Consider the following 12910-nt stretch of genomic DNA (forward strand, 5'->3'; position numbering starts at 1 on the left):
GGAACATTAGTTCCTTGAGACCGTTCTCATTCCTTTCTTTAGTGTTTTGTTTATGCCCAGGTCTCACAGGTCCGAGCTCGTACCATTCGACTCTGAACCAGAAAAGACTTTCCGAGCCAGCCGAAATTTTTGGAAGGAAGTCCGTCAAGCACAAGACTTGAGTATGCTTGACGTCGCATACACCAGTTTTATTGCAGAAAATTAGTCTTTTGAAGAAGACACTTCAGTTTCTGCCACTACTACAATCATGCCGACTTTAGCAAGTCACTCAGAACCCACCCTTGAGTCCATTCCTAAAGGATTCAAGCTCCCTATGACAAACAATGGAACTTTCGAGATTAGACCATCTTACATTAACCTGGTAGAGAGAAATTTGTTTGGAGGGAAAGCTACAGAAGACCCTGCTACACATATGGAGAGATTTGTTACATACTTTTGCTCCATACCCTTGACTGCTGGGATGACCCAGGACCAAGTAAAACAGGCGCTCTTCCCATTTTCTCTACGAGACGGTGCTGCAGAGTGGATGCGTGATGATACGTGCATTTTATATAGTCTTTTTAGGCCTTTTTATGCACGTATTTCTATGCTATTATCGTAGTTTTATGCTACGAAATGCCCCGAATATGCTACTTTGGTTTGTTTTGTCTTATTTGCAGGAATGAACCAGAAAGTAGTGAAAACGAGCCTTTTATCATCCGTTTTGCATGCATTTGGAGGAAGAGTGAATTTGGAACGGAAATATAGCTGTCTTGGGATGCGTGAAGCTGTTTCGGGAGCTAAAAGGACAAGTCAAAGCTGAAAACTAACGAACAAGTAGCTGCTGGAGTTATATTTCACTCGATCGAGTACATTACTGGTCCATCGAGTGGTTTTAGATCAAATAATAAGTCGATCGAGTACTTTATATGGTCGATCGAACAGTTGCATATTTAGGTTTACTCGATCGAGTGGTTATTTCATTCGATCGAATGGTTTGAGCTCGGATTTGCTCGATCGAGTGGTTCTAAATCACTCGATCGAGTGGTTTCTCTTATGGGCTTGGGCTTTTTAGTTTTATTCCGTCATTAGGTCAAATAAATCCTATTTTCTTATAAATAGGAGAGTAGGACGTCATTTGTAATTCCTTCCGGACGACATACACTACTTTTCTGCTACTTTTCTCCTGTTACTTTCTTTCCGGATTTTTCTACTGTAACTCTTCCTTTCCCTTTTCTCTTTAATTTAATTAATCAATGTTTGTTGTTCTTTCTTTCTTTATTCTTGTTCTTTATTTATTCATGTCTAACTAAATCTCTCTGCTAGGATTAGGTGATTCAATGGACTAATGTTAATTGCTAATTTGGCTTATAGGTTGTCGTTGTTGTTTTAGTCTATGTTGTTAATCACTGCCATAATTGTATCCTGCTAGTTGATTCGAAGCAATTAGCCTTTTAACTTTGGTAAGCCTTGACCTGGACCGAAAGGTTGGAAGGGGTGAGACCCGCAGTGAACAATAAGATGCTTTAGTGAGGGCGAAAGTTAAGTTAATAGCATTTTAGGGCGAATTGAGACCGAAAGGAGATATTTGTTGCCTCTTAGACCGACACATCGACTAATTTGTGACCTTAGCTGCAATTGACTGACATTCATTGATGACCCGACAATCCTAGTTCTCTCTCTTTATTGTTATTCCCTTTATTTTTATCTCTCAATTTCTCTTGTCTCCTCTCTTAGTTTAGAAATCGTACTCAAACCCCTGTTACTCTTAGACTAACTTAAAAGAGATAAATCTCATTTTTGCCTCCCTGTGGAGATCGACCCGACTTCCCTAGCTATATTAGTTAGAGCCAGTTGGTTATTTTTGATAGGTATACGACAGACGTATCAAATTTTGGCGTCGTTGCCGGGGAGGCAGCGTAGTTTTATCTGTTTTTATTTAGTCTATTTCTTGTCTCAAGGAACCTCGGTTCCTTGAGACCGTTCTCATGTCTTTCGTTCTTGACTTTCCGCAGAGAGCGAACAAAAGTTTTGGTTCTTATATAGACAGGTGGGAGGAGTGGCTCGAACCAAGACGAGGAATGCTTTCGGGACTCCAAATATGCCAGTCTATCATCCGGGGAATTAATGCCCCTACGCGAGCATACCTCGAGGCTAATGGTAAGTGGGATTTCGAAGGAATCCCCGTAAAAGAGGTATTAGAATTTTTTGAATGGTTTGCTACTGAAACTCTTAAACCCAATTTCTCTCTTCATGTTGGCTCAGATAAGGGGGTGGGTGAGACCTTAGAAACCGTTTTAGGAAATACTGACGGAAAAATAGAGGAGACCATTAGTGTGGTTTATAATCCCTTTTATAAGGATAATTTAGAACCCCTCTATGATTCTTGCACAGATAGTGAGGACGACTGGGAAGGTCTCTTTGAGAACTTCTCTACTGACGAGTCCGGCCCTAAGGAGAGTGAGGAGAAAATTTTTGACAGTCTTGAGGTTAAATGGGATAGTTATGACGATATTATGGATGAACCTATTGTTGAGGACCCAATTGACCCAATTGACTTTACTGTCCCTTGCATTTGGGATGAATACCCACCTTCTCCTTTAGAAGACTAGATTCCTCTACCTCACAATATAAACCCGTCAGTGCATCTGGATTATACTCGCATTATTTTTGAGTCAAATGCTCATGAGCTCTCTTATTTTCCACTCGCGGTTAATTTAAGCTTCTATATTCCGCCCTTAGCTGGAGGGAGGAATAATTTTGTGGATGTTTTTAGGAGCTGTCATAGGAAATTTGTTAGACTTAAATGCTATTTCATTTTAATTTCCTATGCTATTGCTATTTTATGGTGCTACTTACATTTTTGTGTAGCACATGCGCAGCTGTTTGATCGGTTGCTGCGCGCTTTGAGCTGTTTTGACCAGGCTAATTAGAGCAGCTGGATGAAAAAAGAAGGTCGAGTGGGGACTGTCTCGAAACTAGCGCTACCGGGAGGCAACCCGGAGATTTATTTTTAGTTGTTTTTCAAACATGGCATTTTATTTCAGTTGTGTGTAATAATTGGTCTTCGTACCATAGACTATATCAGTATGCTTGCTTTGTTAGTTTTGCGGGCTGTTTTTATTGCGTCTTTTGCAGGAATATACTAAGGATCACTCGATCGAGCACTTTTTGTACTCGATCGAGAGCTTTTGCTGCTGAAATCACTCGATCGAGTACTTATATTCTACTCAATCGAGTACCTGCAAAAAAAAAAAAAAAAAAAGTACTCGATCGACCACTATTCCTCTCAATCAAGCTGTTTTGGACGCCCATTGCTTGGATTAGCTTCTTGTGACGATGTTTCGGAGCTATTAGTGACCTCCCACGTTGCTGGCTGGTTTGGGGAGGTCCCTTATTCGTGCAATCCTGTAAGCTTTCCGCATTTACTCTCTTTCTCTTTTAGTTTGCATTTCCTTTCCATGTTTTGGTACAATGGGGGCATTGTACGGTTTGGTTTGGGGAGGTTATGCATCCATATCTGTGTCTGCATCTTGTTTTTATTGCATTTATGTTGTCACGTTTAATTTCTGTATGCATTGTTGTTTATTTTTAATTAAAATTCAAAAATCTCATAAAAATTAGAAAAATTCATAAAATTTTAAAAAAATTCACGTTTATTTTAGCATATAGGTTGAGTCGGAACGATTGATTTCGATGATGAAATTGCACTATAATTTGTCTTTTTGCTTAAGCCTTGCATTTAAACTATTTATTCTTTTAGCTTTGTCTTTTGCATAATCTACGAGTTAATGTTAAAATTTAGCTGAACGAATAGACTTGACCTGAAATTTTGGCAACCTACTTATAATTTCTAAGGAATTAGAGCCGTATAAACTGGTGTCATTTATGACCGGTTTCATGTAGGATTGTGAGTAGTTACTCCTTGCATATCATGTATCATTAATTTGCACGTATATGAAATTCAATTGCTTTTTGTCTGCATACATTCGGGTTAGTGGTTGGTGTCACATGCAGGGAGGTGCTTACATTTCCTCTTTCTTTCAGTTTTACCCATTTAACTCCACATTAGCCAAATTTGCCTGTTGACCCTTAACTACATTCCAAATTTAGCCTGCCTTGTCAAGCTAGTTTAGTGTATGTTTCTGCGGTATATATTTCATTGTGCCAAGTTTGGCTTGTATCTGTTGATTCGGAGTTGGTAATTTATGAACAAAAGGAGGATGATGAAAAAAGAAATGAAAAATGAGAAAAAAAAAACGAATTCGAAAAAAAAAGAAAAAAATTTTGAAGAAAAGAAACCGAAAAAGTATGAAAAAAATTGAAAAAAAAAAGGGGGTTTGTATTGTTGACGGTTTCGTTCCTATGCTTTACTTATATCATTTGAGGAGTAAGTTCAGTTCGGTTTGGTGAGTTTTGTGTCAAATGAAGGGCACTATGCTTAATTCTATAATTGAGTTGGAAATGGATGTTGTTACATGGTTTTGTTTAGGTACTAGCTTGATCACCTATACCTCCACATTCCCATAACATGTTTTGCCTTTTCTTACCCATTGCCTCACTTTACCATATTTTTGTAAGCCCTCGGCTGTGCAGGACCTTGTTTGGTTGGAATGTATGTACGGTAGTTAGAATTGTCTATCATATCAGTTGCATGCATGTTTATGTGGGTCGTAGTCTAGGTGAGCGACTATTTCTCTTTCTCTCTTACATATATATGCTTACCCTTTGCTTCATGAGGGAAGAGTGACCCGTGAGAGTCCATTATTAAAGGTTTTGCAAGGTCGACGGTTCAGCTTTGTTATAAACATCCTATAACTCATTTGCATTTGACTATTTTGCTATAAGTGTTAGTTTGCTTGCATTAAATTGGTTTAAGTGGGAATTTGTAGCTAGCTCTGAGTTATCTTTTCCGTTTCCTTAGTTTGCATTTAGTTTACTCGAGGACGAGTAAAGGTTTGGTTTGGGGAGATTTGATACGTGCATTTTATATAGTCTTTTTAGGCCTTTTTATGCACGTATTTCTATGCTATTATCGTAGTTTTATGCTACAAAATGCCCCGAATATGCTACTTTGATTTGTTTTGTCTTATTTGCAGGAATGAACCAGAAAGTAGTGAAAACGAGCCTTTTATCGTCCGTTTTGCATGCATTTGGAGGAAGAGTGAATTTGGAGCGGAAATATAGCTGTCTTGGGATACGTGAAGCTGTTTCGGGAGCTAAAAGGACAAGTCAAAGGAAATTATCAGACAAATGAGAAAAACATAAAGGATCAACCTTTATCAACAAGAGCACATAAATCGACATATAAGATGGAATTTCGACATTTTGTTGAGTAACCTATCACTGTTACCTTTTTGCCCTTAAATGAACACGATTCCGTCGCAAACTGCTCTGGGTTTTCCAATCTTGCATCTACACACGCAAAACGAGAAAACTTAGTGAAGCCCGAACCCTAAGGAGGGACGACGGTCAGGAAAATTGGGGAAAGCCGAGACCTTTCTTACCTAGAAAGATGGAGGGTGGAAAGAGGGAGAGAATGGTATAAAAATTATCGAATTTGGTTGAGCGATGGGGGAGAAATCGGGGTTTGAAACTCGGAAGGAAGAATGGTGATTTGTTGTTGATTGTTGTTGTTGTTGATGGATTGAAAAGAATTGGGAAAAAATGGAAGGGGGAAAGTGACGGGGGTGGGGACAAGGTACAACACCAATAATAATAATAATAATAATAATAATAATAATAATAATAATAATAATAATAATAATAATAATAATAATAATAATAATAATAATAATAATAATAATAATAATATTAATAATAATAATAATAATAATAATAATAATAATAATAGAATTATTAAAAAGTAGAGTGTAAGAGAGTGTGTTGTCGGAATCGGGTTGGTTCGAATTGAAATAGCTTTATAAGAGAAATGCGACGATCTTTGCTAGAAGGAAATGTGACGGCCTAAGCTAGTCGGAATAATGTCTCGAGTCTATATTAACTTGAGACAGAAACTAATATTATCACTATCACTATTATTACTGTCCGACTAAAATACGTATTTTTATATAAATGAGCTTTTATATATTACTTTAATAAAAATCGTATTTGAAATAAAAATTAATTAAATTGAATAATTCGAAAAGATAAAGTAAAGTGATCAAACAGCTTAATAAATCTTAAAATGTCAACATAGGAAATTCACGGGTGTTACAAGATACGTGTGAAACAATTGATAAAAACTTGCAGGAAACAATTATGAAAGAGAAAAATTGATGGAGGCAAGTGTTACTTAGAATATAGCCGTGAAATGTCTTGCTACTCATAACTTGGCATTTAGAGGATCTAATGAAAAATTATATCAAGGTGACAATGGTAATTTCTTAGGATTAATTGAAATGATTGCTTAATTTGATGTGGTAATGCAAGATCATCTTAGAAGGATTCAAAATCATGACATTCATCATCATTATCTTGGAAATAAATTCAAAATGAATTGATCTCTCTTTTGGTTTTATAATGTTAAAAGTTCAATAATCAAAACTATCAAAGAGACAAAATATTTCTCTATTATTCTTGATTGTACTCCTGACATTGCTCATCAAGAACAAATGACTTTGATAATACGATGCGTGAATATTTCAAGTGAAAAAATAAAAATTAAAAAGTACTTTTTAGAATTTTTGGAGGTGACTGATACAACGGGATTGGGACTTTTTATTGAATTGCAAAAGGTTTTAAAGTCTCTTGATCTTAATATTGAAGATGTAAGAGGTCAAGGTTATGATAATGGCTCCAATATGAAAGGGAAGCATCAAGGTGTACGAAAACGTTTACTTGAAGTGAACCCGAGTGCATTATATATGTCTTGTGCTTGTCATAGCTTGAATCTTGCTCTTTGCGATATGGTACATTCTTGTACTAGAGCTGTTTCATTTTTTGGTATTGTTCAACGTATATATGCATTGTTTTCTGGTTCCTCAAAAAGATGGAAGATTTTGCGTGATAATGTTCCTGACTTTACTTTAAAATTTTTATCTAATACTCGTTGGGAGAGTCGAATTAAAAGTGTTAAAGCCATTAGATTTCAAGCACCTGAGTTAAGATTGGCGTTGTCACTTTTATATGAATCTCGTGATAGTGATGCAAAATCAAAGAGTGAAGCTGAGAGTTTGTATAATGCACTTGGGGGCTTTGATTTTTTGCTTGGTATGATTATTTGGTATGAAATTTTATTTTTCATAAATAAGGTGAGTAAGAAATTGCAATCTAAGTCCATGTGTATTGACACCACAATGGTACATGTTGAAGGTATAATGTCATATTTTGAGAAGTTTAGAGTTGATGGCTTTCTTTCTTGTATGAATATTGCTAAAACTATTGCACTTGATATGGATGTAGAGCCTACTCTTCCGACAGGACGTCGCATTATTAGAAAAAGACATTTTGATGAGACTAATGAAGAAGATGAACAAAACCAATCGCCTGAAGAAGTATTTAGACTTGAACAAAACCAATCCGCGCAATTTTGTATGTCACACAATGATAAGTGATTTAAAGTATAATAAATTGTTATTTTTCTTTTATTTTACCAACTAAACCCTTCAAAACTACTATCTAAAGAAAAAAAAACGTGTCGTCCAAATGTCAATTAGTTTAACTAATAAAATCACAAGTTGAACAAATAATAATGACCTCTAATCAATTTATGTTAGCATTAAAATTGTCCAAAAGTTCTCTTTCCACAATAAAGGTTAAAACGTCCTCACACATTATATATTTAGCTTATTATTTTAGAATCCGTGCAACGCACGGGCAACACACTAGTAAATAATAAAACGTGAAGAACAAATCTACAAATTAATCGGACTTTGTTAAGAACGGTATTCGGGTTAATTCTTGTGTATCTTTATTCAATAATGACATCACCTTATATAGGCGTACAAAGCTAGTATCCTTCTCAAACAAGGACGGAATAAAAGAGTTACAATTCGACAAGTATACGATTTCTATTATTGATAGAAGTTTGACTCAACTTCGATCTAATCCGTCTCGACTTGAGTTTTATGCCATCTCGACTTCTATTCCGTCACAGACTTCGTATAAAGTATGACAAATAAAGAAGAACTTTATACCTAAAATTAAAAGTAGTAGTATGTATCAAACTTGAATTTGGAGTAGTAAAAACAAGTTCAAACCTTATTACTAGGCTCGCCGGAGGGTTTTCATCAATTATTTTTCGGCTCTAAAAAAAAAGAAACGGTCAATTTTAAGTAAACATGCCTTTTCTAGAGATTTTTAGTTGTAGTATGTATCAAACTTGAATTTGGAGTGCCTTGAAATTAAGGACGACAATGAGGCATTGAAGGGCTGAAGTGGCTTGAGTCGACTCTTGAGTCGAGTAACTCTAACATGGACACCGATTTCACACACCTAGGCATCTTAAATTGGTTAAAAGTCGCCCCATTTGATATTGCAAAATCCATCATCTTTTCAAATGTCCCGTTACTTAACACTCGGATCTCAAGTGGACCTATGCAATTGCTTTTTCGGCCCGCCTTGTAGTAAAATCCTAGAGACTCCTCCATTGCCAAACAACATTCCTCCAGGATGTTTGCGCCAAGGCCGGTCCCATTTGCTGGAGTTTTGGTTATGAGCTCTAGGTAGATAACATAGTGTCCTGGAATGGTCTCTGTGCATGAATTGCTCGTGTAGTCGAGGATTATTGTGTTAAACGGTTGGAGTACATTGGATGCCTTTTGAATTGCCATATGTAAATCAGATTCAGTTGTTTTGTCGACGTCAATGCTAAGTACCACATCCCTTCTCCTTATGAACTTAAATTGAGGTGTTGAATTGTAAAACCCTGTTAGGCGAATCACATCTCCCATTCGGTACCTTGAATTCATTAACAATTGACTAATGAATGTCAACATTGATATATAAAATCTACTTTGAAACGACTACTGAAATTTGGACAGACCGAACTCTATCTACCGAAAGTTATAAATTAAATAGTCATGAATGAAATATATAGAATGATTCACAAAATCGTACCTATATAAACCGGTATAGGTTGTGATCACAAGCTCATACTCTTGCCCCACCTCGACATTTGCCATATCCACGGGTTCCGGTTGTGAGCCCGAAACATCATCTTCGGACGTAAGAGGTAAGAACTCGTAATAGGCCATATTTGGCATTAAGGTGTAAGAAATGTTATACGGGCCACACATCGGGTCCAAATTATAACCGAAATCACATTAGAAGAAACATAAAGTAGAGTTACTAATGGTAATCCTCCACTATAATAGTTTAGCATCGGTATATATTGAGTCATGGAACCCGTTAGAATAGCCTCTATGTACTTTGCATTAGGCCAAATCGTTTGCAAAATCCCTTCCCAATTTTCTCCAATGCACGCACTTTCAATAAACTTGGCCAACTCTGGTTGTGGGTGTTGCATGAAGGTCTCAATCATGCGGGTACGTAGAGACAGGTCGGTTATTTTTGGGTTGAGGTTCGGATGAGATGTCATGACATAGATCGGAGTAATGACCCTTTAGAAATTGAATGGCCCATATGAGATTTGAACCGAAGACGACTTTGACAGATGTCACATCATGACGTTGGTAAAACCCACATAGTAATTGAGTATAAATAGATTGAAAATGATCGGGACAATGGATGGCCTCAATAGGACTCGTATTGATATTGTAAGGATATGGATTATCATTGTAAAATTGAGGATTTTTTAATATGGCGTTTGTACCAGGCCGAGCTACTAGACCACCTGGTGTTATAGTTTCATCTCTTGTTAGTAACAAGCCTAACATCTTTCCTTTATCGGGCTTTTCCCCTTCAATACACCTACAGATATAGAAACAATTAAGAAGCTCAAATATGAAACCGTTCTACAATGTAAATCATAATTCAGAGACTTGTAATTCTGATAATAACAAGTCTAACAAAATTGAATATAAACCTCTAATCTTAAATCGTTTCTTAATGCCGTCTTAATTTGAGACGGTGTTAAATAAGAATTTACGTAAAAATATTTATAAGAATAAGAAACTGACTTTGTTAGAAAAGGGTAAACGGCATTGCGCAACCTAATTCGCCTTTGCATATCATCATTTGTTATTGGTATCATCTTGCTTTGTCCACTTGATGTTCCTGTGCTGCATGCATGCACGCACGTACGTAAACCAAAATCATCGTCGATCATCACACTCATAATTATAAGAAAGTTTCCTTTAATAAAATAGATAGATACTTTACCTTTTTCAATATCCTTCATGTATTCAGCATCAATAATTTGTTGGAAAACTTAAAGAAACAAATTCTAATTGAAATTTTATGACGGAACATAATTGTTGAAAAGTTACATTTCTTTTTATAGAGGTGAACTGATATAATAAGACCGTCTCATAAAAATAATCACTATTAGATGAAATATTTGTGTTATAGCAAACGTTGTACATTATTGTACAAAGACTCGATCCTCAATTCTTTAACCAAAAATTGTCAATTCTTTAACCAAAAATTCTTTACCATTAGATGAAATATATTACTACACATATTTCATAACTTATACACCTCTATTGTTATTGTTTTACACGAGACCATCTGACTTTCACCAAATTTAGGACACACGTTCACTTTGATCCCAATAAAAAAGACCCTGATGCCCTTAACATGAAAAGTAATGGTTGGTGGAAGTTATTTTAGTGAGATTATTTATGTAAAATATGACTTGATTTTACAATTCACACTTGTGTAAAACGGTTTTAAAAAGGAATTGTTGAATAAAAAAACAATTAAGAATAGTAAAAATGAAACATTTATTTACCTAAGCACTAACTCAACGATGGGTTGAGCACATAATAATGGAGAAAAATCACCATTATATATGCGTAAGATATCCGACTTTATATCCTCATACGTGATTACCGGCACATTGGTCTTGAACGTGTCTCGGTCGATATGTCCATGCGGCATACCATGTCGTTTCAAGTACTTTGTCTCGGCGTTTTGGCTTAAGATCTCTGCCAAAACCTTGGTTTGAATCTCGTTACACTTACTAGTCAATTCCTCTATATATTGGACAGATGCTTCGTAAGCGCCAGCTTGAACCTCAGCTCCACTCTTCTCCGCTACCACCACCACGGCCTCATCCATTGTATTTACTATACTTGGTTAGATGAAGGTTATACTTATGATGTTTGAGGCATAAGAGGAGAATGACCCTCTATTTATAGGCTAAGAAGGGCGGATTTGTAAAGGCCAAGGACAATGGCAGAATGCCACCGATAGGGTCGTGCCAAGAATTTTAAAGGTCTTAAACGAAAACTAATTCGGAGGCCTAATTACTATAACTACTTAGTCCTTATTTTTCCAGCTTTTTGGGCTACAAAGTCAAATATTAAGGTTCTAAACTTCACTTAATAGTCCAACAATATGAGTTTATATCTATTTAGTTTGATTAATCCATTTCAGTATAATCTCGTTTTTTTTTTTCATTTTAAATTTGGATTCATATATCTTATTGGACTTCTTAATAATAAATTCTAAAATTTTACCCTAGTAGAAAGCAAAAAAGGAACAAGTATGTAATAAGAAACAAATATTAAGATTTGAAGGAAGAAAAAAGAACGGTGAAATGATATAACCTGAAAATATTTAAATATCATTGAGAAAATGAGAGTTCCTAATAATAAACAAAAAGATTAAGGATTGCTCAATTTTTTCCGATTGATTCACCAAAAAGTGGGCCCCTATTGAAAATAATTTTTTAATTAATTGATTCACACAATTAATTGATACACACAATTTCTGAATAAAATCTTCATACACAATTGATTTACAGAAGGTGGGACCGACTAAATGAAATATTTCAATCCAATGCTTATTTAATAAAACATTCACACTGCCAATCTTCAAAAAAAAAAAATCTGAAAAAATAAAAATAAAAAAAAATATATTAATGTAAAATACGAAAAGAATATACAAGATAAACTCTTAAAGATAACATACTGATATGTTAAAAAGATTAAGCATCTCCCTAAAATATTTTACAATAATATCTTATATGTTTCATATTTTAAAATAGAAACAAAAACAAAAAAACAAGGATTATATACAACAAAATCAAAATAAAAAAGATAACATACTGATATGTTAAAAAGATTAAGCATCTCCCTAAAATATTTTACAATATTGGTATTGGTACTGGTATTGGTGTAAGAGATATTTGTTTTTGTTTTTGTCAGGAAAAGATTAGGATATTCACTATATAGGTATTGGTATTTGTTTGTTATTAGTAAAAATAGTATTTTTAAAGACTGTAAATGTATTTATTTATATTTTTATTATAAATAAAAAGTGATAATTATTTTTAAAATTTGTATATCATCTTTTTTGATGTTTGTTATATTTTGTTTTGCCTTTTTTTTGTTAGATAAATACGTTTTCATTACATTTTACACTTAACTTAATTTTACTATTAATATAATAAAATACTACTTCATCTGTTTACAGTTGCTTTATTTTGTGAGGGAAAAAGAAAGAAAGTGTAAACTATTAACTAGGACGGAGGAGTAGCATTTAATGAGATAACATTAATTTAATGTCTTATAATTATAGTCATCTTTCGTTTATTACCTCTTATAACATCAAACTAAAAGTACAATTAGTTTATTAAAATGTCTTCAATTGGAGATGTATTTATATAAATAGATAACCTTAAAAATATCATGCTTTAACACAGGATTTTCACTAGTTATAATTAATTGTATAAATTTCACAGGTATTTTGGTATTCATCAATTCTAAAAATAGAGAGAGATGTTGGGGTTAAAGTAGAAAAGAGATTGTGTTAAAGTAGGTTAAAGTGGTCATTGATAAACATCAAATATATATATGTGAGG

General features: G+C 34.6%; 1 protein-coding gene and 1 pseudogene across 1 annotated transcript in view; one reads left to right on the forward strand and one right to left on the reverse strand.

Moving 5' to 3' along the window:
* The window catches only part of LOC141649878 (uncharacterized), a 65824-nt gene extending 58289 nt beyond the window's left edge, over positions 1 to 7535 (forward strand). The window contains exon 2 of the mRNA XM_074458550.1: positions 6717 to 7535. Within this exon, the coding sequence (XP_074314651.1) occupies positions 6717 to 7535 (819 nt within the window). The remainder of the gene's footprint in view (positions 1 to 6716) is intronic.
* A 336-nt stretch (positions 7536 to 7871) lies between these two features.
* LOC141648289 (indole-3-acetic acid-amido synthetase GH3.4-like) lies at positions 7872 to 11217 on the reverse strand (annotated as a pseudogene).
* Between the last annotated feature and the right edge of the window lie 1693 nt (positions 11218 to 12910).

Source organism: Silene latifolia, chromosome 3, assembly GCF_048544455.1.
Source record: "Silene latifolia isolate original U9 population chromosome 3, ASM4854445v1, whole genome shotgun sequence".
NCBI classification, from domain to species: Eukaryota; Viridiplantae; Streptophyta; class Magnoliopsida; order Caryophyllales; family Caryophyllaceae; genus Silene; species Silene latifolia.